This window comes from Hemiscyllium ocellatum, chromosome 35 (genome assembly GCF_020745735.1).
Source record: "Hemiscyllium ocellatum isolate sHemOce1 chromosome 35, sHemOce1.pat.X.cur, whole genome shotgun sequence".
NCBI classification, from domain to species: domain Eukaryota; kingdom Metazoa; phylum Chordata; class Chondrichthyes; order Orectolobiformes; family Hemiscylliidae; genus Hemiscyllium; species Hemiscyllium ocellatum.
In genome coordinates, this window is record NC_083435.1 from 24,935,905 (window position 1) to 24,963,729 (window position 27,825).

General features: G+C 42.8%; 1 protein-coding gene across 1 annotated transcript in view; it reads right to left on the reverse strand.

Annotated features, from left to right (window-relative positions):
- Window positions 1-27,083, reverse strand: part of LOC132832574 (complement C4-like) — a 129,307-nt gene extending 102,224 nt beyond the window's left edge. The window contains exons 1-12 of the mRNA XM_060850666.1: window positions 27,019-27,083; window positions 22,836-23,028; window positions 17,939-18,119; window positions 15,673-15,743; window positions 15,282-15,367; window positions 10,860-10,942; window positions 9,764-9,851; window positions 7,728-7,833; window positions 5,656-5,782; window positions 3,345-3,460; window positions 682-825; window positions 172-360 (exon numbers count right to left, since the gene is read on the reverse strand). Coding sequence (XP_060706649.1) covers window positions 172-360; window positions 682-825; window positions 3,345-3,460; window positions 5,656-5,782; window positions 7,728-7,833; window positions 9,764-9,851; window positions 10,860-10,942; window positions 15,282-15,367; window positions 15,673-15,743; window positions 17,939-18,119; window positions 22,836-23,028; window positions 27,019-27,083 — 1,449 coding nt within the window. The remainder of the gene's footprint in view (window positions 1-171; window positions 361-681; window positions 826-3,344; window positions 3,461-5,655; window positions 5,783-7,727; window positions 7,834-9,763; window positions 9,852-10,859; window positions 10,943-15,281; window positions 15,368-15,672; window positions 15,744-17,938; window positions 18,120-22,835; window positions 23,029-27,018) is intronic.
- Window positions 27,084-27,825: the final 742 nt, after the last annotated feature.

Below are 27,825 nucleotides of genomic sequence, written 5' to 3' on the forward strand. Positions count from 1 at the left end.
GGATCCACGTTTTCCAAGTGTGGAATGGCCTCTACCTGCTCCTCATTCTTGCATCGTTGCCAATATTATCTGCTGTGGCTTGTCCCAGAAAAAGAAAGGTGGACCCAAACTGAGTGCATATCCGCATGTGAATAGAGTTCAGGATCAATTGCGATACAGTAACGGACTCACCATGTAGTAGTAATACTTGACATTTTCACTACCTATTGAAGTGACCGCTGCTAGATCTGCAGAGAATGAGCTATCTGGTTCTAATACATTGTGTGGCACATTGACGTGGAGGTAGCTCTTGCTGTTGGATTGATAGATTCTCACAGTTTTCTTGGCTTCCGTTATTTGTGCATCGTTCCCAGCTGTCACCTGGCAGGACAAGGCAGACATAGGTTATCCCACCTTTCCTCATTAAGTGACTATTGCTGACCTTGCTTCCTTTTGTCTAATCAGATGTACAGACATGACTTTATGATGAAATGAGCCCGAGTACTTTTCAGTGAGTTGATCAAGAAGGAGAGGATTTTCCTACTCAATGCAATTTAATCATTTGATACTCCGGATTCTGTTCTAGATTTTTCAAGGTATTACTCCCAAGTTAACGACCTTCCCCAAAGGCGCACTGATATTTGCAACAAGTTAATGCATGAATTCTTAGAGATCACAATTTTGCAAATTGTCTGTTCTCACCTTAATTTCAAAGGTGTCAGTATCCGCAGGAGTCTGCATTAATAACATGACCTGGCCATTCTCCTCTGTATTTTGTGGTTGTTTTCCTTCCAATTTCACAGGTACGCCTGAGGCAGGAGACCCATCAGGATATGTTACCTGTGCCTGAAGGCGAAAAGGACAGCTATTCAGGAAGAGACGTAGAGTCATACAGCACAGAAACAAACCCTTTGGTCCAGTCTTCATGTCCCCAAACTAAACCATTCCCACCAGCCTGCGCTTGGCCCATATCCTGCCAAACATTTCTTATTCGTGTTTATCCATTATTTGTCCAAATGTCTTTTAAATGTTGTAACTGTACCTGCATTCTTCACTTCCTCTGGAAGTTCATGCCACACATGAACTCTGTAAAAGAGTTGCCCCTCATGTCCTTTTAAAATCTTTCTCCTCTCACCTTAAAAATGTGCTTCCTAGTCTTGAAATCCCCCATCCTAGGGAAAACATAACTACCATTAACTCTATCTATATCTGCCATAACTTTATAAACTTCTATCAGGTCACCTCTCAACCTCCTATGGTCCAGTGAAAAAGTCCCAGCCGACCCAATCTCTCCATATAACTCAAACCCTCCATTCCCAGGATCATTCTGGTAAATCTTTCCTGAGCGTCTCTAGCTTAATAATATCCTTCCTATAACATGGCGACAAGAACTGGACACAGTACTCCAGAAGAGAACACACCAACGTCCTGTACAACCTCAACATGACGTCCCTTCTCCTGTACTCAAAGGTCTGAGCAATGGAGGCAAGTGTGCTAAATGTCTTAACCACCCAGTTTATCCGTGACACAAACTTCAAAGAATCAGAGACCTGAACCCCCAGGTCTCTCTGTTCTCCAGCTCTACCCAGGGTCCTATCAAATCCTGCCCCTGTTTGTGTTACCAAAATGCAACACCTTACACTTATGCAAATTTAACTCATTCTGCCACTCCTCAGCCCATTCACCTAGTTGATTAAGATCTCTTTGTAATCCTAAATAATCTTCTTCACTGTCCACTGTACATCGATTTCGGTGTCATTCACAAACATACCAACCATGCCTCCAACCTTCCATAAATGACCTTTTTCTCTTTTTTTTTGCTTCCAATTTTCCCTGGCTCTATTCTTGGCTTTACGTCTCTCCAACTCCTTTCAGCTTGTAAGCGAAACTTGGAATTCTCCCTCAATGCCTTTATCTGCAATTGCTTTCTGACCTGGTATATCATTTCCTGAGGTTCCATTTATATCGTTTATTGATTGATCTCACTGGGTTTCAACCTCATTAAATGATCACCAGCTAAGTACTTTGCCCATCATTGCTGGACTACCGTCAACCCCTGTTTTGAAAGCTGCAAGTGTTGCCTTCCCTACAATGGCGTTGTAAAGTATCTTGCTTCATCATTTAACTTTTTGTTAAAGCAGATGTTAAAATGTGCCCTGATAATACGATGGATCCAGATTTCCTGCTGTAATTATTACTGTGGGAGGATTGAAGCAAGGCCATATGGGCGGCTGGGATTTTGATCAAATTGCTGACAGATTGATGACAATAACATTTCTGGTGGAAATGTCAGGGTAATGGTTACCTGAGGTAATGGGGTATGTGCAGTGGACAAGAACGCACAGTTGCTGAACACAAGAGCATTTCTGGATAAGCATTATTTAACCACTAATTAAGCTGGGAATTAGTTCCTTGTTCAAATCTTGTAAGCCACCACCCTCACACACAAAGCATTCTCCCAGACAGGAGGGAGGCCTCAGCCACTTAACTGGCAAGTGTCACACCTTCAGTCAGATTGAAGAAGGCTGGGTGCGGAAATAACGGAGGAAGGAGGGTGGGGGAATTGGGTGGAGATGGAACCCAGCGAGACAACAGCTGCTGAGCAGACAAAGGGATGGATTATAACAGGCTGGTGAGAGTGAATTACTGATAATAGGGACTACAAGTATTTTAAAATGTGTTACCAGCTTGTTTTCCCTACATTCATGGGATCTGGGCACTCCTGGCTAGGACAGCATTTGTTATCCACCCAGTCAACCACATTGCTGTGGGTCTGGAGTTACAAGCAGGCGAGACCAGGTCGGGTTTCCGTCGGATTTCCCTCTGTAAAAGGCATTGTTGAAACAGAAGGGTTTGTCCCCCTCCTCTGCTCCCCAACAATTGTTCATTATCAGACTCTCAATTCTAGATTTTTATTGCATTCAAATTCTACCATCTGTGAGATTCAAAATCACAGCCCTCGAACATTACCTGGGTCTCTAGAATAACAGTCCAGTGATTATAACACTAAGCCATTTCCTTTCCTTGGTATGTTCTTGATTCCCACAGATACTAGCATCCATATCTTTTCCTAACTGTTGTTCTCTTTCTTTCTCTCTCTCTCTCTCTGGGCTGCATCACTGCCTTTCCCCTCACTCCTTCCCCTACCCACCCCACGTTGCCTTCAGCATATATACCACCCTGTCCTAGCTGCTAGCAGCTCTGTAGATGGGTCACTAGACCCAAGACATTCATTTTACCTTCTCTCCACATGCTGCTAGATTTTGCTGAGTTTTCCCAGTAATTTCTGTCCTTGCTTTGGATATACCCGTGTGGGTCTGTACTATATCAGACACTATGTAGAGAGCCACTGTGGCTGTACATACCAGCACAGTGAATGGAACTTTTGGGACGAAGTAACCGCTGGTCTTTGATAAATCGATTGCATAAGGCGAGGAAACAAACTTGATGTTTTTGATTTCGACTTCTTCCATTTCTCCACCTGTCAGAAAATAGAAAGAGCTTTCACTTGTGATTGTTTATTATATAACAACGTATAATACAGCACAGGAACAGGTCTTTTGACCCACCAAGGCTGCGCCAACAGATAAGGCCTTTGTGAACTAAAAAGCGCTTGCCTCCATACTGTCCTCTACTCCCTACCTATCATGTATCTGTTAAGATGCCTCTTAAATGTTGCTATTACATCTGCCTCCACCACCTTCTGTTTGAATTCACGTTTTTGATGAAGTTTTCTTTCATTTCCATTTGCAATCATTTTCCTGCTGCTCTTTGTCTCCACCACAAGAGTCGCTGACAAAGGGAGCATTTGTTGTCCACCATTATTTGTCCCTGGACTGGGTGCTTGTTAGGAGCATTTCAGAGGGATATTGCTGTGGGCATGTAGGTCAGAAAAGATAAGCATTGCCTTAATGAACCAGATGGAATCTAATGACAGGTCATGTTGCTGATATTGCAAGCCCAGCTCCTCAACGGACCACGGGTATATGGTAAATCATAATATCTTCATGCAGGTTGAAATCACTCCACACGGGCCAGTATCCCATCACTAAGTTCGCCCAGGTAAATAACTGCAATCAAGGATCTCATAGCCAGTAAGATCTACCTGGTCCCAATCACGACACAGAGGCAATCTACTTAACGAAAGCGAATTATGTTCGACAAAGCGTGGAGTTTTTGTGATGGTGTAGCTAGCAAAGTAGTTCAGGGGAAACAGTGAATGTAATATATTGGAGTTTCTAAAAGGCATTCAATGAGACACCACTCAAGAGTTGTTGCATTTAGGTCTTCTGGGATTGGATGCATTTTATTTTGCATGAAATGGGGATAAAATGGAAAGTAGGAGTAAATGATTAATTTTTGGATAATAGGTTGTAACTAATGGAATGCAAGGCTTCGCAATTGCAGCTCATTTATTGATGGTGTATTGATTGTGACTGGACCTTGTTTTCTTCAGTTAGATATTATTTGTTTCATCTGATTTGAACTACGTACCTTGTGACATTCAATTCTGACCAAAATTGATAAGATGCCGAGTGAGTGTCCATTGTTTTGTTCAGCATTGTACTGGGCTTATCAAAATACAGTTGATATTACTTACTCATCCTAGACATATCATCCTGATTTATGAACTAGATTTGACCAAATGCCTGTAGTATGGCTCAACTCCTATGTCTCCAGAGAGAGACGACAAGCGAGCTGGAGATGGACATATTTTTAATCAGTAAGAGATTAGGAGTTATGGCGATAAGGAGGGAAGGTGGCGCAGACGGTTAAGAGATTAGCCATTGACTGGTGGAGAAGACTTGATGGATCAGTGGCCTATTCCTACTCCCAAACCTTAAGGTTTTGAAAGAGTAGTCCAGGTCTCTGAATTACTCCTACCACTATACCCTCATATCCATCATCCGATCTGTTCAATTGATAACTTTTATCAGAAGCTGGGGCTGCATCAACTTTAATTGATTGAGTCAACTTGGCAGTCCAATTAGACCGTCTCTATACTTATATATAGGATATGAGTTAAATGCACACACACTCATGATGACATTGGTTGCCAGGGCTTGAGGAGAGAGCCATTTCCCCCTAGAGTATGACATAAAGTAATGAAGTCAATTATTTGATAATGAGGTAACGCAATGCTAACAATGTAATTGCTTTGTTTCTTGTGACCTGAAAATTACATTGTGGGTAATGACTTCAAGAAAATTGTATTTATCCTGTAAGTTCTAAGATTGCAATCATTTGGTCCACAGTGATATTAACTCTAACTCTGAACCAAGAGGCTGGAATTTGAGTCTTTTCTTCCCTGGAGATGTGCAATTACACCTCTGAGCAGGCTAATTAGGAAAATATCAGCTACCTTCTCCCCAGCGCTCTCCCCCTCCCATTTATCTCTCCACCCCTCCCAAGGCTCCCAGCCTCATGCCTGATGAAGGTCTTTTGCCCGAAACATCGATTTTCCTGCTCCTCGGATGCTGCCTGACCGGCTGTGCTTTTCCAGCACCACTCTGATCTATCGGGTTAAGGCAAGTTCCATTTCGGCAAGCAATGCCTAAAATCCGAAGCAAGTATTGCACCATTCAACTCAGCTGCATCCGGCCTAGGGGTGGTTCTCTCATGGTCATCAGGGGAATAACTTGTAAAGGAGGGTCAAAGTTGGAAAGAGACACTTACTGGATGTTTCAAAAACCGTGACCGCCAAATACATATTGTGACCCACAAGATCCTTCATTTGCAAAGGTTTGATTCTTTCCAGGAGATTTGCCGTTGTTAGGGAAATCTCTGCTTCTCCATGCTTGACCTAGAGGTAAGAATGAATATACATTGATATCGTCCAAGTGTACTTCAGTACATTATTGTTTTCTATCCCCGTGCTTTCTCCTATCTCGAGGTTTGGTTACTAGAATTTACTCCTGAATTATCGTGTTAAATTCTGGTCTCGCTGCTCTAGCAAAAATGTTGTGAAACTTGAAAGAGTGCAGAAAAGATGGACAATGATGTCGCCAGAGTTGGAGGCTTTGAACTATAGGGAGAGGCTGTGGCTCACAGCACTAGGGCCCCAGGTTCAATTCCAGCCGCGGGCGATTGTGTCTGTGTGGAGTTTGCACATTCTCCCCGGATCTGCGTGGGTTTCCTCCGGGTGCTCCGGTTTCCTCCCACAGTCCAAAGGTGTGCAGGTCAGGTTAATTGGCCATGCTAAATTGCCCATAGTGTTAGGAGCATTAGTCAGAGGGAGATGGGTCTGGGTGGGTTACTCTTCGGAGTGTCAGTGTGGACTGGTTGGGCTGAAGGACCTGTTTCCAAACTGCAGGTAATCTAATTTATTTTCTCTGGAGTGTCTGAGGCTGAGGGATGACCTTGTAGAGGTTTATAAAATCATAGGGACACATTTTTCAGATGAGACGACGGAGACATTTTTAAAAAAAGACACGAGGGGCAATTTATTTTACACAAAGGGTGGTTCACATGTGGAATGGCACTCCACATGTGAATTACAATGACATAAGTGCATGAATAGGAAAGATTTGGAGGACTATGGGCCAGGAGCAGGCAGGAGGGACTAGTTCAGTTTGGGATTCTGTTCAGCATGGGGTGGTTGGACCGAAGCGTCTGTTTCCATGTTGTATGACTACATGAAGGGCATGGGTAGTGTGAATAATCAAGGTCTTGCCCCCAGGCTAGGGGATTCAGAAACTAGAGGGCATAGGATGAACTTGAGAGGGGAAAGGTTTAAGGAGCAACTTTTTCATGCAGACGGTGATGCGTGTATAGTATGGCCTGCCAGAGGAAACGGTAAAGTCTGGTACAATTACAACATTTAAAAGGCATCTAGATGGGTACATGAATAGTGAGGGTTTAGAGGGATATAGGCCAAGTGCTGGCAAATGGGACTAAATTAATTTCGGATATGTGGTCAGTATGGACAGGTTGCACTGAAGGGTCTGTTTTCATGCTGTATCTCTCGATGACTCGATCTTAATATTCAGACTCCAACTGCATAGGCCAACTCTAACTGCGATTAAAACAAATTGGAGACCTTGTTGAAATGGATTGTCTTGAAATGTTTAGTTTGATTAGGCAAATTGTCCACAAGCCTGCCAGTATCTACGACACAAATTCATAGGAACTGCACGATTGCTCATAAAATAGCCCGAGGCTGAACTTCAGTCTCATCAGCTCACGTGTAGGAAGCCATGAGCAGCAGTAGAACATTGAGAACAGTGATGGGACACCTTCTCTATACACCAGCCTGACCTTATGCTGCTTTGAAGTCAATGGAAATCAGATGGCGTTTAAAGCAGGCGTCCAGTTTGTTTTTCATATTAGTATCAAAGACTTCTCCCTGCTTGTGATCAATATCTACCATTGAAGTCTAACTCTTTTGATTATTAATGTTATGTTGGACTGCAGATATGCTCCGAATCTGAAATTTCACAACGTGATTCAAAACAGTGGCTAGAAATGCATGTGTCTGGGAGGTCAGGCTGTGTATTCTACCCACAAGAAGATCCCTCTGTGTAGACTTGCACACCCTATTCTCAGACGCCTTATTGTGACATTATATCACCTTGCCTTTGAATTATCACAATGATGTTCACTTATGAAGGTCGCTAAATCAACAATTTGCTAAAATATTGTTGCTTCATGACACGGGCATTCCAAACTGAGGAAAACAATGCGCTCTCTCATGTCGTTCTGACTGCTTATCAGCAACAATTTGTTTCTGAAGGTAAGGGCAATCTCACCTGTTCTGTTTGTTCCAGTCCCCGAAGATATTCAGTCTTGTCTGTTTCATCAATAGTCCCGAATCTCACATAAGCCATTCCTTCCACAGGTTTTCCAAATGTGTAGCTTTTCATTAAAATAAAAATTGGGCAAAGTGTGACAACATTATTCCAAAGAAACCAGACGCTGCTTGTAAACATTTTGAATAGCGCAGGGCAATCCAAAGCTATACAAAATCAACACTTCCGATGCCAAAAAGTGAGAAATGGAATTGCTGAAATAAGATGCATTTTGTCAAGGATGTTCGTCTTGCGTGAATCAGGACAATGCTCAAGAGGAAATCGCAACATGATTTATATCAGTCCTTTGAAATGCATGCATCTGGGTGGTCATGATCTTTTCAATGTTAAAAATCAAACAACACCAGGTTATAGCCCAACAGGTTTATTTGGAAGCACTAGCTTTCGAAGCGCTGCTCTTTCAACCGCCTGATGAAGGAGCGTCGCTCCAAAAGCTGGTGCTTCCAAATAAACCTGTGGGACTATAACCTGGTGTTGTGTGATCTTTAACTTTGTCCACCCCAGTCCAACACCGGCATCTCCAAATCATGATTTGTTCACCCATAAGAGAATTCTTCAGTCTAGGTTTATATGCCCTATTCTCAGACAGCTTATCGTGACATTATATAACCTTGCCTTTGAATTCTAACAATGATGTTTATTTTATTAAGGTCGCTAAATTAGCAAATTGCTAAAATATTGTCCCTTCATAACAATTTCTCCTGCACCAGAGTGCTGTTTAGTCTGGAACTACAAACTACTTGCTAGATGCTTTCCCAATGTGATTGCACCCATTCATACTGATTGACAAAGAACTGCCAGTCTTTTTATACATTTTAATCTGGATGACTCTGATTAGGGAATTTATCCAAGAAATAAAACCTGGTCAGAGACAAAAATAAAACTGCAGAAGCTGGAATCCAAGGTAGACAAGCAGGAGGTTGAATGAACACAGCAAGCTGTAACCCGAAACATTGACCTCTCTAACTCCTGATGCCGCCTGGCTTGCTGTTTTCTCCCAGCCTCCTGCTTGTCTACCAAGAAATAAAGCAGCGAATGGTTGTCACCTCATCTGTTAAGTTGAAACACACGCCCTGTGTGTATAAGGACGTATTTTGCCTGTAGGTTCATAACTCCTTGAAAGTGGAATCGCAGGTAGACAGGATAGTGAAGAAGGCGTTTGGTATACTTTCCTTTATCGGTCAGAGCATTGAATAGAGGAGTTGGGAGGTCATGTTGCAGTTGTACAGGACATTGGTTAGGCCACTGTTGGAATAATGGGTGCAATTATGGACTCCTTCCTATTGGAAAGATGTTGTGAAACTTGAAAGGATTCAGAAAAGATTTACAAGGATGTTGCCAGGTTTGGAGGATTTGAGCTATAGGCAGAGGCTGAACAGATTAGGACGGTTTTCCCTGGAGTGTCGGATGCTGAGCGGCGACCTTATAGAGGTTTATAAAATCATTAGGGGGGGGCAGATGTGATAAATAGAGAAGGTTTTTTCCCTGAGTCCAAAACTAGAGGGCATAGGTTTAGGGTGAGAGGGGAAAGATAAAAAAGAGACCGAAGGGGCAACTTTTTCACGCAGAGGGTGGTATGTGTATGCCAGAGGAAGTGGTGGAAGCTGGTACAATTGCAACATTTAAGAGGCATCTAGATGGGTATATGAATAGGAAGGTTTACAGGGATACGCGCCAAGTGCTGGCAACTGTGACTAGGTTGGGTTGGGATATCTAGTCGGCATGGACGTGTTGGACTGAAGTGTCTGTTTCCGTGCTGTACATCTCTGTGACTCTATGACTATGACGACAATCAAATAAAACCGAATGAGTCCTATTTTGAACCCTTGTCTGTCTGAGGTACTTGAGTTCAGAACTGGTCCCTGATTGTAGAAGCTGCCTCACTTTTCGTTTCTCGAAGCAATGCAAGCAGAAAAACAGACAGAAATGTGGGGTTGCATAAAGAGTGTTGTATGAGATAACGATATTGTACTCACTCTGCCGAAAGTTTGCACTTGAATTCGTCCTTCGTTATGAGGTAATATTTTTCCTGGCACTCAATCTCGACTTTGAAACTGGGGAGGACTTTAACATATATTGAAGTCAAATATAATTCCAAAACATTTGTAGTATGGGTACTTAAGGGAGAATACAATATTTGCATTGCATTAGGTTATTATTTTATGAATGAAAGTCTGCAACTTGTTTCTCTTTCTCAACCATAAGCTGACAGGGCATAGTCTGAACTTTGGCAAAAAAAATCAAATACAGATGAGATTGGATCTGTCACTGGTGAACACCTCTCTGGGGTTCCCTTGCTTTTCTGAAGGATATTACATACTACAGAATTTACCTAAGATTGCCCATGCAATGCATGAGCACATCCACAATGGATGTTTAGAATCCAATGGCTTTATGCAATACTATCGACTTTCCATATCATGCATGCACAAATTTCTTTAAAGTAGCATTATATACAGAGCTAGACAAGTGAGCAAACAGATACAGATAGATAGGCAGAAAGATAAGTAGATGTATGGATGGATGAATAGAAAGGCAAAGAAACAAGCAGACAAATGCTGATTGGAACAACTTGTATTAGATAGTGTTACCCAACAAATGTCATGTTCCAAAGACTTAGATAGAAATGAAAATTGCCTGGTCGATTGGCCAGATGGGTATAAATAGCTTGGATTCATTTTTGCTTTTGTGGTGGTCAGAAAGTGAACAGTAGTGAATTACACATATCTCTCCATCTCTCTATATTTCCATTTACTTCACTTCGGCTGGATATATAGAGGCGAGGTGGTACATTTTATAACAACTGTATAAGCATTATCTATGAGTGTTTTACACATCGAGTAACAACATTTGAATTTAGCCCTATTCAAGAATATCAGCAGGATACTAGTCCGATTTGAAATCATTCTCCTCTCTAACTTTATCAACCATGGACATTAAAAATATTTTACAAACTTGCTTCTCAACCAAGATCCTGAGATAATTCAAATGAGTTTTAAAAGACAGTCAGGAACAATTGAAGGTAAATCATTATATTTTCTCCCTCTCTATACAAGTGTTGAAGATAGTTACCGAATTCCTTGATCTCAAATTGTGCGGATTCCTTGGACATTGGTGAACCCTCAAATTGAGCCTCAATCCTCCAAATGCCCGGCCTGTTTAGAAAAGTTTAACAGGGCATTCTTCAGAGCTGCAGTCAAGTAGATCTCAGAATGATTTCACGCGGATGATTAAAAAGGTACGGAAATTCAATTTAGCTGTAAATATGAGCTAAACATGTTGTATCGGGCACAGATAACATTCTGCCTGATAGGTGATTCCAGCAACTTGTTGCCAATTATATTTTCAGTAAAAATATGTTCTTGGAATTACAAAGCAGCATCTACCTCACCCAATTTGGGACAGATGGTCTATTTCTGTACCACAAAATGTCTGGGCGCAATAGTGTTATCCCGTGAAAATTCTTGCTTTGTAAGAATTGTCCGGTGGTAACTTGCATTGACGTAAGTGAAGCTGGCTTTCACACCCCCTTTATACAGCTGAATGCAAGTCGGACATCACAGATTGAAGGTAACATTCACTTCTGTTTCTCGTAAACTGACTGATATCAGATTCTTTGCCAGCTATCCAGTCAGATGAGTAATAAAGCATGAGTGATTGTAGGAGGTGAGCAATTCAATACTTTCTCCTTTATACTATGGTCAGAAGTTGAAATCCCACCTAAAACAAATGGAATGCAAATGTTTGCATAATCTATTTATTGTTTTTTTTCTAGGTTCTTCTGGGAGTCAAAAAAAAATTTAAAATGCACATAATAAGACAAAGTTTTTCCTTGACTTTATGGAAATTGAATTGAAAATAAGAATGTTTTAACTGGGCACAAGATGGTTCCTGTTGCATTGAACAATTGGTTGGTTCTGGATGTAGGTTTGTTTGCTGGACTGGAAGGTTAATTTTCAAATGTTTCATCACTATCCTTGGTACATCTTCAGTGAGCCTCTGGATGAAGCAGTGGTGGTGTAGCCTGCTTTCTATTTATGTATTTGGGTTTCCTCGGGTTGGTGATGTCATTTCGTGTTCTTTTTCTCAGGGGTGGTAAATGGGAGCCAAGTCAATGCGTTTGTTGATAGAGTTGTGGTTGGAATGCCATATTTCCAGGAATTCTAGTGTGTGTCTCTGTTTGGTTTGTCCTAGGATGGATGTGTTGTCCCAGTCGAAGTGGTGTCCTTCCTCATCCATATGTAAATAGAAAGCAGGCTGCACCACCAGTGTTTCCTCCTCACTGAGGAGTCTCACTGAAGATGTTACCTAGTATGGTGATAAAACATCTGGAAACAAACCTTCTAGCTTAGTGAGCAAACCTACATCCAGAACCTCAACCTGAGCTGCAAATCTTCTCAAAATTCTCTAATTCAGTAGGTTGTTGAATTCTTGGTGTTGTGATGAGAAACTGGCCCGAGACATTAGGTGAAAAAGATAAGCCCCCTCACGAGCTCACACAAGATTATTTTCTATGGAAGTCAAGGGAAATTCACACTGGGCAATGCACAAACTCGCTTTGGTTAAATATTGTGGAAACTGAGACCACCACATTTGGTTACTTGGATGCATGGACTGGAGTAAATATACGATTACTTCAATTAGGAACAGAAAAAAGACTCATCCAGCCTACTTTGCAATTCACTAAGATTACAAGTGATCTGAATATGGCCTCAACTCCAGCTTTTTGTTTCCACCTGGTAACCATGAACTCCCTTCCTGAATGAGGACAAGCCTGTCTCACAACTGTTCAATAGCTCCTCCTCCCTCATTTGCTGTGGAAGAGAATTTCAAAGACTCATGCTCAGGTCCATCTTTAAAAAGGAAATACCAAATCTTTAAACAGTGTCCCTTCGTTCTAGCCTCTGTCTTAAGGAGAATCAGCCCTTCAACATCCATTCTGTCTATTCCCCTCAGCATCTCACATGTTTCAATGATATCACCTCTCATGCTATGTATTTTGCAGTGATGGTACAATTACCACTGCTTAGTTTGCGTCAGTCAACTACCCCGCACAAGAACTACCAGTGGCTAACTTGTAAAATTCAGATGGCATGAATAGCATTTGACAATTTCATTTTGGCCCTGCAACATAATACCTCCATGTTACTTTTGACCAGAGCAACATTTCCAGCTAACAATCTGCTTTCCTGGGTTCCAAGCATGTGACTAAGAATTCATGACCCATGATGCATTTCCTTTGCTATGTTATTGTCACATCTGCTCCATGTACCCTACTTTACTTTTCTCAAAGTTTAAATCACGTCTGCCATTTGCTCCAAATCCTTAAGGGGTGTAACAAAAAACACAGTGCCATTCCATTCTTTCATTGCATTCTTTCAGTGGTTGAGGTGTAGCGCTTACACGTGTAAAGGCCAGGGCTAAAAGGTCAAATTGTTTCATTTCAGCTAAAAACATATCATGGCATCTGTGGAAGAACAATTTTAGTGACTACAAAATGTCCTAGGCTGGTATTCCCAGCGTCATACTGAGCGACAGTTGGAATTAACGTCTTCTGAATGAGACATCATATTCAATGTATAATCTGACCCACCAAAAGGATGGAACTAATCCCATGATGCTTGTGTTGAAATAGAGCATGTGAGTTCATCTTGGCATCCTTTACTGGTGAACTAAACTGACCAGGGGGTGTCATCAAGTTGATGTTTGAATGGTTTTGCTATGTACAACTGCGTATGACCTTTCTTTTGCATTAACAGCATGCCCATTTTCTGGGACATTCTGAAAGAAACTGGACAAACGCCAATCATAGAATCCTGACAGGGTGGAAGTGGCTCATTCAGCCCATCGATTCCACACGGCCTCTCCCAAGATTACCACACCTACCCCCTACCTCCTAGCCCATCCCTGTAACCCACATTAACCATGGCTAGTCTACCCAGCCTGCAAATCCCTGGGCACTATGGGACAATTTCCTATGGCCAATCCACCCAACCTGCACATCTTTGGACTGTGGGAGGAAAGAGGAGCACCCGGTGTCTTCACAAATCTCCCATTTGTTATAGTTCCTGTACTGGGAGGCCTCTGTGAACTGTACATTTCATTGGGTTCTAGCCATCAGTTGCAGACTGACTGAATATACATTGACGTATGGTTGATATAAGGAAACTTTGCAGCCATACAAAGGAAATATGGTCATTGTTTCCAGGCAGATTTGTAATGAATGATAGAATCCCCACAGTGTGAAAGTAGTCTGTTTGGCCCAACGAGTCCATACTGAAGCTCCCAAGAGCATCCCATCCAGACCCACCCTCTTCCCTATCCCTGTAACCCTCCATTTCCCATGGCCAATCCTCTTAACTCTGCTAGGGTACCAGAAGAGCTGCCAGCCATGGAGAAAGAAGCAGATTAATGATCATGTACCAGCACACAGGAGAAAGCCATCATTTCAATCCCAGTGGCCCTGTTGAGAGCTGGGTGGGCAGTGAGTTCCACACATTAGGGAACCTCCATGCCTAATGGGTGGCACAGTGGTTAGTACTTGTGTCTCATGCCTGCCAGCGAGCTGGGTTTGATTCCAGCTTCAGGAGACTGTTTGTCCTCCCAAAGGGCCTGGCTCATTTTTGACTTTCAAAGTGGAGGCCTGAGAGTTAAAATGTGGGGAGTTTCACAGAACAGAGGCAGGGTCATAATGTCAATGAAATGTTTCTATCTATCTGTCTACCTGTCCATCCGTCTATCCATCTATACAGCTACACATCCAGACATCAATCTATCTTGACATCTATCTATCAGACATCTATCTAGATTTCCATTTTTCTATCTGTCCAGACATCTATTTATCTAGATATCCATCTGTCTATCTGGACATCCACACAGCTCGACATCTATCTAGAAATAAATAATACAAATAGCTAGATCGTTTGCAAAAGCCTTTTCCAGTCCTATCTACATCCTGAGAATGTTTCTCTCCAATACCTCAACCTCAAAATGTTGTGGTTATGCATTGTATCCCTTTTCACTTTTGATTTGATTTGTTTTTCTGAGTTGATTTATTATTGGCACATGCACCTAAATACAGTGAGAAGTTTTGTTTTGTGTGCCATACCAGAACGAATACATTAGGCTGGCAGAACAGGGTGAGGAATACGATGTTACAGCTGCACAATGAGCGAGGTGAACATTAAATTAAAATTTGAAGGCACCACTCTATGTGATAATTAATGGATAATGTCGAAGTACAATTTTCAAAGTGTAAGTCATTTCTATGGATCTGGATAGCAGGGAAGGCTCCGTTCTAACGAATGAATAATGATTTAGTTTACTTGCAAATTCTGTTCACAGTGATATGACTACTTGGTATTCCACTGGCGAACAGGTGACCACTCGGAGGAGGTTGTCTGCTGAAGCGTTTCGATTTCTTGAGAAAAGTAAATGATTAGGGTTCTCCCTCAGGGTAAAAGACCCATTTGCAAAACAGTTTCATGTACTTACTCGGCGATATCCGGGATTTTTATGTGGCGACTGAACACTTCTCCCGACCGCATGATCTTGCTGGGAAACTGCACATTTCTGGAATTCTAGAAGGACAATTGGATGAATCATTGGCATTGGTCATATTTGGCATCCCTTTTCTATTCAAGTGAATTAAGCATGACTGCACCGAGCCACCATGCCGCTGTACTTTTGCTGGTTAATTCACTGAACATAATTCAAAACTCTGCTCATTGTGCATGTTGATTTCTGTTGTGCCTCATTGTTTACCAAGGAGGCCAGGACTGGTAAAGTTCATCAAGATGACATTGGGAATTGAAGTCAATTAAACGAAGCAAAGCGTCGAAAGGAAATCAGTGAGAAAATGCGATATAATTAGTAGTGCACTCACATATGTAGTTATTTTAATCGTCTCGCTCACTGGTCTCATATATTGATCCAGAGTAAAGATTCTGTAACGCACTGTACAATAAAAATAAATGGACATTTATTAAATATTTATTAAATGAAAAGGAAACCTGGTTTTCATAACCACCCTTTTGTTTTGTTCATTTACTTCCAGTGTTCTAAGTAGCCTGGTTGCATGATAACCCCATACTTCAAAATCCCAGAGGGAAAGTAGAGCCAATAAGCATCTCTGCGAGTTACATAGAATATAGCATTGCGTTTGTCACCAGTTACAATCTCCTTGTAGAATCAATCCCAATAACTTCAATAGGACTGAACAGAAAGCAAGGCTATCAAGGAGACAGACCCTCAGTCTTCAGAACTGGGTTTTAAACTTTTAAAGATATTTTGAAACAACACTGGAGTAGGTGGGAGTTGAACTCGGGACTCCTGGCTCAGAGTTAGGGAGGCTACCACTGCACCACAAGGGGTCTCAAACTGATTCTTAGCGCGTTGTATGCACAGTTGGACACGAGTGGGGAGTGTGAACAAATGGGTTCGCTTTTGACGAGGGTGAATCCCAGAAACTGCAGAATTCCTATGGTCTGGACCAGCTTTCTGACTAGGTCAATCTTCTGCCCCCTTCCGCCCATACTGCACATTGTTCTCATTTACGCTCCCACGTGATTCCCCTGTGAATATCTAACAGCTGTTTGATTTCCCCCTTCTATTCTCGAATGATCCTTTGAAATACGAATATTTGTTCTTTTTTTCAATCGAAATCAGTGGAACTGGGCATGAGTTGAGGTGCAAATGTTAACCACAAACATGGCACCCTCTATTTTGTTCCCCCATCTTTGGCCAGTTGGTTCCTCAATTTTAAGCCACGTTGCAAAATGAAAGTTACTCATGGTGGGGGTGGGGGGAACAACCCGCAGATCTGCCAGCATCAATTTCTAATGAAATAACACATCTGAATCATTATTTTTTTTTCTTTTTTTCCATTGTTGCTACCACAGCTTTTAATTTTCCTTCCTGGCCCCTGGGATGCTGGTGTCACCAGGAACACCACTGTTTGTTCTCAAGCCCCTCACTAAGATGGCGGGGAGCTTGGAAGGTATTACCGGTTTTAAGATGGTTAGCATCCGCAGGGTTCTGCTTTGTACCTGAATTGTGAATTTGTCTGGCAGGAGGAGTACTGTAGCGATTGGGTCGCCCATTTCACACCCAGCCCCATTCTCCTGCCCATTGGCTTTATGTTTGATGGAGTAATCTACAAGATGTGGCCCAGGTTGAAATCAGGACCAGTTGTGTGGTCGCTGTTCTGAGTGAACATTTCACTTGGTAATATGTGACAAGATTGGCAGCAACTGGGTGAAACCTCATTGGTGTCATACAGCATTGGCGCGAATGGGTCACATTCTTTCGCAAAAATACAGGCCCTACTTCTTTCCACTTTCTCCCAGTTATCCTTTCCACTCATTTCCCCTGAAAGATGCCCTTGCTCCTATTTATGTTCATTTGAAGTCCCGCAATGAACTGGGTTTGATGTAAGAGTAGGGGTGGCTGTAACACATTCAGAATATGTGTTGGTATTTTGTTGTAACCTTCAGCTGCGCTGTCCAAGCAGATTCCTGCCTGGGTGGTTATTACTAATCTTGGCTTTATTCCTAATTCTATAGAAGGCATTGGATCTTATTAACTATTACAACATCACGCCTAATGAAGAGCATTCACCATTTTAGCATTCCTCCCTGCATCACTAACACAGTGGCAGCAGTGTCTACCATCTCCAAGGTGCACCACCTCAATTCATCAAATTTTCTTTGACACTATCTTTCAAACTCGTTACATCTACGACTTGAAATGATCAGGGCAGCAAGTGCAAGTTCCAAGTTAGGCATCACCTTGACATTGTTGCTTTTTCACTGTCACTGGCTCAATGCCCTGAAATACTCTCTCTAACAACAGGGTGGATGTTCCTACACTCCAAGTATCGGAGAGGTTCAAGGAAACAGCTCAGTACCATCTTTTGCGGGTTAATTGGTTATGAGCAATAAATATTGGCCAAACCAGCAATACCTATGAAGGAATTGTATAATCAATCCAAGACAGGTATGTACCAAATTCCTTTCTTAAGTCCAATTGTTGTTCGATTTTCATTATCGAACAGACAGAATATTAACGATTCAAAGCCATTCAGCAGGTACACCACTCGCCATTTCACACTCGTACTGAAACCTAGACATTTTAGCGAGCCAATCACTCACCATTTTCACCGGGCGTGTATATTGGCTTGTCAGTCTGAATGAATATGTAACCCTTTTTTGTTGAAAGTAGGATTGGAACCATTCTCCTTCCTGTAAAGAGTTGTGGGCATTCAGCAGCAAGAGAAATGTATTTGTCTTTACGTTTCATAATGTTCACCTCCTTCATGAGATCAGCGGAAGCCTGCAGGGTTGGATAACATGGAGGTTAGCAGTACCTTACCCAGTTACTTTGCATCAAGATTAGTTGCATCATATCAAGTGTGAGATTCTTCACTTTGCTGTAGAAATAGAAATGCAGAATAGGATTTGATTAATAAGTATGACGTTTGCATATCACGATGCTCAGAGAGACCTGGTTGTGCAATGAGCGCAAACGCAACATGCAAATACATTAAGCAATTAAGTAATGGGATGGTATCTCGGGCCTTTGTCTAGCCGTGAGGATGGTGTCTGTCAGTTCGATGACCCCTGGGAGGAAGAATGCCGTATAAATACGGGTCTGCTTACTATAGCTCCCATCGATGGGGAGCTACAATGAGCGAGTGTTGAGTGTCGTAACTTTATTAAGCTATCTTGTTATGACTTGAAGTAATTCGATTTGGAATGTTTATTTAGTTTTTTAGTTATTTACCGTATCTAGTTTTTTTAATGTAGAGTTTTATTTTCTTATATTTTACTCTGTGTTTTGGTAGTTTGTGGAGTAGATTAATAATTGTTTTCTTTATTTATATTGTTGTTGCTATTATATTGTAAAGTGGTAATGTTATTCTGTATTAGTTTTGTAATTTTGTAAAGAAAAAACCCAAAAACTTAAATGGAACGGCATTGTGGCTTTTCTTGCAAGGTGATTGCAATACAGGAATAAAATATCTAGCTATACTTGCATGGCTTTATTTGGGCAACATCTTGAATACTATACCGTTTTTGTCTTCATGTTCAAGGACGGATGTATCTACATTGACAAGCATTACATTGAGTCCTATGGTGAGAGTGTTGCATTGTACTGCAAGGCTGGGTTAATTTGGCGCACGCTAAAATTTTAACGAATGCGAGATGATGCACTTAATGGTAAGGTCCTCGGGAGTGTTGCTGAACAAAGAGACCTTGGGGTGCAGGTTCATAGCTCCTTGAAAGTGGAGTTGCAGGGCGATAGGATAGTGAGGAAGGTGTTTGGTATGCTTTCCTTTATTGGTCAGAGTAGTGAGTACAGGAGTTGGGAGGTCATGTTGTGGCTGTACTGGGCATTGGTTAGGCCACTGTTGGAATATTGCGTGCAATTCTGGTCTCCTTCCTATCGGAAAGATGTTGTGAAACTTGAAAGGGTTGAGAAAAGATTTACAAGGATGTTGCCAGGGTTGGAGGATTTGAGCTATAGGGAGAGGCTGAACAGGCTGGGGCTGTTTTCCCTGGAGTATCGGAGGGGTGCCCTTACAGAGGTTTATAAAATCATGAGGGACATGGATAGGGTAAATAGACAAAGTCTTTTCCCTGGGGTCGGGGAATCCAGAACTAGAGGGCATAGGTTTAGGGTGAGAGGGGAAATGTATAGAAGAGTCCAAAGGGGCATCTTTTTCACACAGAGGGTGGTGCATGTATGGAATGAGCTGCCAGAGGAAGTGGTGCAGGCTGGTACAATTGCAACATTTAAAAGACATTTAGATGGGTATATGAAGAGGAAGGGTTTGGAGGGATATGGGCTCGGTGCTGGCAGGTGGGACTAGATTGGTTGGGATATCTGGTCGGCACGGACAGGTTGGACCGAAGGATTTGTTTCCATGCTGTACATCTCTATGACTGTATGACAATCTCATTTACAAAATGCACACGCATGGAAGATCTTGACAGGCTAGATAGTGAGTGGTTTCTTCACCAGACTGGCGAATCTGTAGCAGCGTTCTTCAAGAGAGACCAGAGATTGAGTGTCCACAGTGTTGAATTGGGTAGCAAGGGCCGCAATAAACTTGTAAAATCACTGCTCTACTTTAATAAGTAGTACTTGATGACTTAAATAAAGCTTTTTGACTTAACTGATCAAACTGCTTCCTGTTTTCTGAAGGGTTAAAGTCTCAAGCAAACTTGCATTTTGAAATTTTAAAGTATAACACAAATCTCACAAAATTGTCTGTAATCTGTAAATTTCCAAAAAAAAAAGTGAATCCTCCAACACGTTTTGCGTCTTGGCATTGCCCCAGATTGTGTCATAGAACATAGAACATAGAAAAATACAGCGCAGTACAGGCCCTTCGGCCCTCGATGGTGCGCCGACCGAAGCCTACCTAACCTACACTAGCCCAATAACCTCCATATGCTTATCCAATGCCCGGTTAAATGACCATAAAGAGGGAGAGTCCACCACTGCTACTGGCAGGGCATTCCATGAACTCACAACCCTCTGAGTAAAGAATCTACCCCTAACATCTGTCCTATACCTACCACCCCTAATTTAAAGCTATGTCCCCTAGTAACAGCTGACTCCATTAGCGGAAAAAGGTTCTCACTGTCAACCCTATCTAAACCCCTAATCATCTTGTACACCTCTATCAAATCTCCCCTAAACCTTCTTTTCTCCAACGAGAACAGCCCCAAGTGCCTCAGCCTTTCCTCATACGATCTTCAGCATTAAAGTGATAGTAATTGAAATCATAATCGTGGAAAAGTTGCCCCGACCTTTTCTTTCCAGCAAACTCCCTGGCATGGCTTCCCGTTTCTTAATGTCTGTTCCAAACTGGTGTCAAGACTAGGGGATCTCAGGCATTCATCAGAAGGGATGTCATCCAACAAATGAAGCGACCAACCATATCAAAGCATGCTCACAGACGGCAAGCCAGTTCTTTTTCCCATTTCAAAGAAAGTTAACGTTATTAGAACAGATGGGTTGGATTAAGGTGGAAGTTGAAATTAAAAGAACTAACATTTTTTCAAGACTTTTAAAATATGAGATTCAATAGTAACATTCCACAAACACATACATTTTTTTTCTCACAAGCATTGAAGCTATTTTGTTGTATTTGAAGTTTAATATAGTGTTAGATACACGGTGTGAATTTTCATTTTTAGTTATTCATAGGAAGACCAGTGGCGTAAGGGGGAAAGCTTATTATTGCCAGGCCAATGTAGTCCCTCTGAAGACAGGTTGGAAAACTTTTAAAGTGGAACTTTAATATTGAAAAATACAGAATTCGTGAAAACAATTCCTGAGTTTTTATGTTCAACATGCATAGACTACACAAGTTCTGGTCAGTTTCCTGCACGATAGGACCACTAATTTCAGCCAGTATTAACACTAGCTTCAACTGGGAATGGTTACTGTAACGTACCGGTGAGTCGAAATACAGGGTTGGAGGATTTGAGCTTTAAGGAGATGTTGAACAGGGCTGGGGAAATTTTCCCTGGAGCGTAGGAGGCTGAGGGGTGACTTTATAGAGGTTTACAAAACTATGAGGGGCGTGGATAGGATAAATAGACAAAGTCTTTTCCCTGGGGGTCCAGAAATAGAGGGCATAGGTTTAGGGTGAGTGAGGAAAGATATAAAAGAGACCTAAGGGGCAACTTTTTCACACAGAGGGTGGTACGTGTATGGAAGGAGTTGCCAGAGGAAGTGGTAGGGGCTGGTGCAATTGCAACATTTAAAAGGCATTTGGATCGGTATATGAATAGGAAGGGTTTGGAGGGATGTGGGCCGGGTGCTGGCAGGTGGGACTAGATTGAGTTGGGATATCTGGTCGACGTGGACGGGTTGGACTGAAGTAACTGTTTCCATGCTGTACATCTCGATGACTCTATGACCAAGGACATCTTTCATAGGTTAAAACCATTTCTAAGAATGGAAATATTAGCTTTAACTTAGTCCGTATCACATGTAGGATATGCATCAATGTATATTTTTTAATGAACTCATCTTTTATAAGTAGCATCAACTAACTTGCATTTATCATGGCTGCAAGATGTGTTTTGTATGCGCTACGGTGCAGACATAAAGGAACATATTTTACATCCATTAGAGTGTAGCTTACGGTGCAACAAATGCAAGGGGCTGGCTGTGAAAAAGCAATGTCATTAGGATAGTGATCTAAAATGCCTAAGTGGACCTCGGTTCAAATCCCCTCACTGCTTTTGCTGGTGGTACTCAAGTTTACTTCGTAAAATGTGGAATGGGGCGCTGATTCCCTTTGTGGTGACCGTAGCAACTATCATCAGTTGTTGCAAAAACCCATTTGCTTGAGTCATATCCAATACGGAAGGAAACCTGCAACCTGTTGCAGACCTACAGCACTGTGATTGGCTCGCCATTGCATTCCAAACGGCGCAATAGCCCATTGAGTTCTAAGGATGGGGTTGTAACACTGGCCTTGTTAGTGACACCGACACTAAAGGAAAAGGCATAGAGCTTTGAAGAATGAACTGAGCACTTCATTTAACCCACCTGTACAAATATTAGCTGGACCTATTATAGTGGTTAGGTCAAGAGTATTTTAGGGTCCAGTTTCAACAAAGGTGTACCGAGGCCACATTTGAATAATTGTCGACAGTGTGGTGCTGGAAAAACACAACTGGGTCAGGCAGCATCCAAGGAGCAGGAGAACCGACTTTTCAGTCAGGAAACGGCCCGAAACGTCGATTTCCCTGCTCCTCGAATGCTACCTGATCCGCTGTGCTTTTCCAGCAACACACTCCCGACTCTGTTCTCCAGCATCTTTCTTCACACTTAAATGATTGCCAAGTTCTGGGAGAGACTAGTGGACTGGAATTTTAAGCTCAGGAAGCTTCCACCTTGTATCAAACACAGACATCTCACTTGGGGCTGGAAGGTGCACTCCCTCAACAGTTGCACTTATTAAATCAATAAATGACAGATGGGTTTGCACGTCGCTGTGTGAATCCCGACGGCAGTACTTACGACAACGTCTTTGATCTGACGGAAACCATTTCCTGCCGTTAGCTCAAAATCAACATCCTTGGAAAGCTTTCTGGAGCTCGTCACATCGAATAAATAAACTTTGAACTTGACGGGACTTTCTGCTCCATCCAGCTGAATGGCGACGCTCTCCTTCACCCCGATGTGAATGATGTTGGGGGCGCTGATTAAGTAGCTAGGAGTTTTGTCAATTACAAGAGAGAAGTCAAAGAACGAGTTAAGCAAAATATCAAGTGAGTGCGGCCATTGGGAGGCGGGGCGCGCAGGGGACAGTGCGGCGGCCGAATGGCCTTGAACATGCCCGCGCCAGCCTGCGCGAAATTGATACGCATTTCCGCCACTTGCTCATTTGAAATAAACGGACTTTCACCACACGCTGTGTTCTGTTACACTCTCCGCTGATGCCAGCATCATTGATTGGATGCAAGCATCAACACTTTAAGGGCTTTTGCCCGAAACGTCGATTTTACTGCTCCTCGGATGCTGCCTGAACTGCTGTGCTCTTCCAGCACCACCGATCCAGAATCTGGTTTCCAGCATCTGCCGTCATTGTTTTTACCTCATCAACTCTTTACCCTCTAGTCTCTCTGCAAAATTCCCCAGAAATGTTTACCTTCCTTTGGACGAACCTCCCTGTATTCAAAATAAACTTTTAAGGAAAAAAATTGCAAAATTATGATTTAATGAATTCCAATCAAAGTTTAATTGCCATTATATTGACATTAATTTAATATTTATTTCGCTTATTTTCTTCTTCTTCTGATTTGGAATCTGCTAAGTATGATCTAGCTCTGCACTGTGATGGTTTCCTTACACTGTTTCTATGGAAACCAACCGGGTGGCCTTTGGAAGCAGAAATGTCGTATTATTGATATTAATTCAATGCTTGCCAATCCTTAGCCTGTCAGACAGTATCCGTGTATAAAGCAGCACAGTTAATAAGGCAGTAATTAAACTTTAGTTTTGTTTGACCTTAGATATGAGGTCGCATCTGAAAAAAAAAAGCGAAACTTAAATTTGGAAATGAATTCCCTTCACGACAGATGGTGTATACTAGCCCAACCGAAAAATCATCTGGGGATGCTTCATGCAATGGGGACTCTGCTAACTATCAAATAAGTCGCTCTATCGCTGTAATCCATCATTGCTGCAAACAGCATCCACTCAGGCTGCCAGTTCCAAATACTACACCAGTCACATTAAAGTTACCGCAAGTAGGGAAAAAGTTCTATATCAACAACAGTAAACGTCCCACTCTGTTTCATGAGGCTAAATTGTTAAGAAAACAGATTTCCACTGTTTTTGTTTCCTTGTTGCCCACTGCTGTTAAGGAGGTTAAACCTGCACCCTGAAATCCAAAGCACCCAGTGTGATTGTGTTTCATATCTGCATTACATAATTTCACTCAGGCCTTCATCCTTTTCTAAAGGCTGCGGCCCAAGACAGATACAGCCCTCCTGGTCGCTAACATGTTTCACCTGTCATCAGGGGGATTATTTGAAGGCACCTGATATAGCAAGCACACATGTCGGCTCTCTCTCTCTCACACACACACAAAGACACACACACACACACACACGATGACACACACACAGACGCGCACGTATATACATTCACAAAAACAGGCTCTCTCACGCAGATCGGCACGCACACACAGCCACACACACACACACAGCCACACACACACAGCCACACACACACATACACACACACACACACACACACAGCTACACACACACACACAGCCACACACACACATACACATACTCACACAGCTACACACACATACACACACTCACACAGCTCCACACACACATACACGCGCACACATGCACACATGCACACACATACACACACATGCGCACACACATTTCACAAACACAGATTCCCTCACACACAAGCACTCATTAACATATGCACACAGATCTGAACGTACATCCAAGCAGTCATCCCTCTTATTGTTGCACAAATTTCGATCGGATCGCCTCTTAGTCTCCTCCACTTCAGTGAAAAGATGTCCCTGCCTATCCAGCCTTTCTTTATAACTCACCGTTCATGCTTTTACACACACAGAAACGCGCACACGCACACACACGCCCACACACACACACACACACACACTGACACAAAGCAGACATGGGCGCAGACAGGCACATACTGACACACAGACATATAGACACAAAGACACACAGAGGAGAAAGTGAGGACTGCAGATGCTGGAGATCAGAGCTGAAAATGTGTTGCTGGAAAAGCGCAGCAGGTCAGGCAGCATCCAAGGAGCAGGAAATTCGACGTTTCAGGCATGAGCCCTTTTTCCTGAAGAAGGGCTCATGCCCGAAATGTCGAATCTCCTGTTCCTTGGATGCTGCCTGACCTGCTGCGCTTTTCCAGCAACACATTTTCAACAAAGACACACAGACACATACACATAAAGACGCAAGGATACCCACACATAGACACGCACACAGATACACAAGCAAACGCACAGACACACCCACACACAGATAAATGCACATACCTCCGCACACGCTGACATAGGAATACCGACACACATAAACTGATATTTCAGCCATACGTACACACAGACGTATTCACACGCATACACTTACACACAGAAATGCACACTGATACACACACACACAAATGTACACACTTATGTATGAATACCATCACACAGAGACACACGCACACGTATACTGAGACACAGACACATACAAACACAGACGCATACATATACACACAGATATGCACATTAACACACAGAACACAAATAAACACGTATCCGCCCACAGTGACATAAGAACACTGATACTCAGAGACAAATACACATACAGTGATACCCAGACCCATACACGCAAACACATGCACACAAAGATGCACACTGACACACTGAGAAATACATATATTCACCCACACAAATTGACATAAGATTACGGAAAAACAGACAACTGGACAGACACACAAGCACACGCAGAGACACTAGACGCACACGCACATAGACACAGAAATACACACAGAGACACAGACGCACACGTACACATACACACAAATACACAGAGAGACACAGACGCACACGCACATAGACACACAAATACACAGAGATACAGGCACAAAACACATATAGACGCACACGCACATAGACAGACGCGCAAGCGCACACAGAAACAGCCACAGACGCACATCGACACGGCACATCAGCACACACAGAGACACAGACGCACATGCATCAAGACAGACAGACAAACTGACGCTCACACGCACAGCAATGCAAAACAGCAAATTGTTTTTTTTTTAAATAGATATGAGCGGAGTAGAGCATTTTGCCCCTCAGGTGAGCTCTGCAATTCAACGGGGGAGTGGGTCATGGCTGATCGGCTGTGTTTGCAATTCCTCTTGCCCATTTAACCCAAGATAACCTTTGATTCCCTGCCCAGCGAGAATCCCTCCACCTCTGTCCCCACGTTCACAGCCTTCTGAGGCCGAACGTCCCAAAGTTTCAGAAACCTCTTAAGAAAAACATAAATCTCCGAGCAGGGTGAATCCTGAGGCGCGATCCAACCTTCCAGTGTAAGCCAACGTGTCCGTTTCAGATATCAATCTGGTAAACCTCCCGCCAACAGCCCCAAATTCCATCCACATCCACATCCACACCTCAATAAGCAAACCAACATTACAATCGGAGGAAGACAAATTCATCAACCCTCAGTCAAGTGTCTTTCAGATTGACTGGACGCCTCAAATTTCCCTACAAGCAGAAATAAAGCAGATCAGGCGGAAAAAAAGGAACAATTAAACACAAAAATCACAGAAATCCGAGCCGATGTCCCGGTCACTTGCGAATTATTATAGCCACCGTTGAAATGGAAGGGACGCCTTAGGCTCTTTCCACAGAATAGCCCACAGACGAAAAAAAAGGTGAGAGAAGTTTCGTGCGTTTGGGTGCAGGATGGGAATGGAGTGCCCTCCATGTCCTCGGAACCATGTACAACCCAACTGAGAGGAAATAAAATGGGTATCGCGTGAAACCTCCCCGGTTCGCTCTGTCACCCTAACACTGTTGATTCGAGACTCCATGGCGGTGAACTCTCTTCGCTCCTTGTAAAATCCCATTCTTACCATCACGCACTCAGAATAGCTCTGGAGCATTGATTTTGCATTCACTTACGAGGGTGTTTGTTCAGCCACAGATATCAGCACAGACAGCCATAAGAGGGAGACTTCCCATGCCATTGCTGGAAAGGACGGTCCGCTGTCTGAGGGAAGGATCCGCGAAATGCCAACCTGAATGTGTTGTGAACAGTTCTATAGGTAGGAGACCACAAGAATGTTGACTCAATCGTTAATCATTTACATTGCTGGACATTTCAGTGGACTCGTGTGCGTAATTTGAACTGATGCTCTGCCCCCCATCCAGACACCGACCAGCCACCCCCCCGCCCACACACACACACACTCACTCACATACACACACACAGACTCACACACATACTCACACATACACACACAGACACAGACTCACACACATACACAGAGAGACTCACACACACACAGAGACTCACACACACACAGACACACACACACACTCACACATGCACTCTCTGTCTCACACTCATACACATACATATGCACACACGCACTCTCTCACACACACACTCTCACATACATACAAACTCTCTCTCACACACGTGCACATGCACACACGCACTCACACACGTACACATGCACACACGCAATCTCTCTCACACTCAAAAAACACAAATGCACTCTCTCACACACGCACACATGCACACACGCACTCTCTCACACGCGCACACACTCTCTCTCTCACACACACTCACACATACACACATGCACACGCACACTCACTCTCTCTCGCACTTACACACGCGCACTCTCAGTCTCTCTCTCTCACACACCCCCACTCTCTCTCACACACGGACACATGCACTCTCACTCACACACACGCACTCTC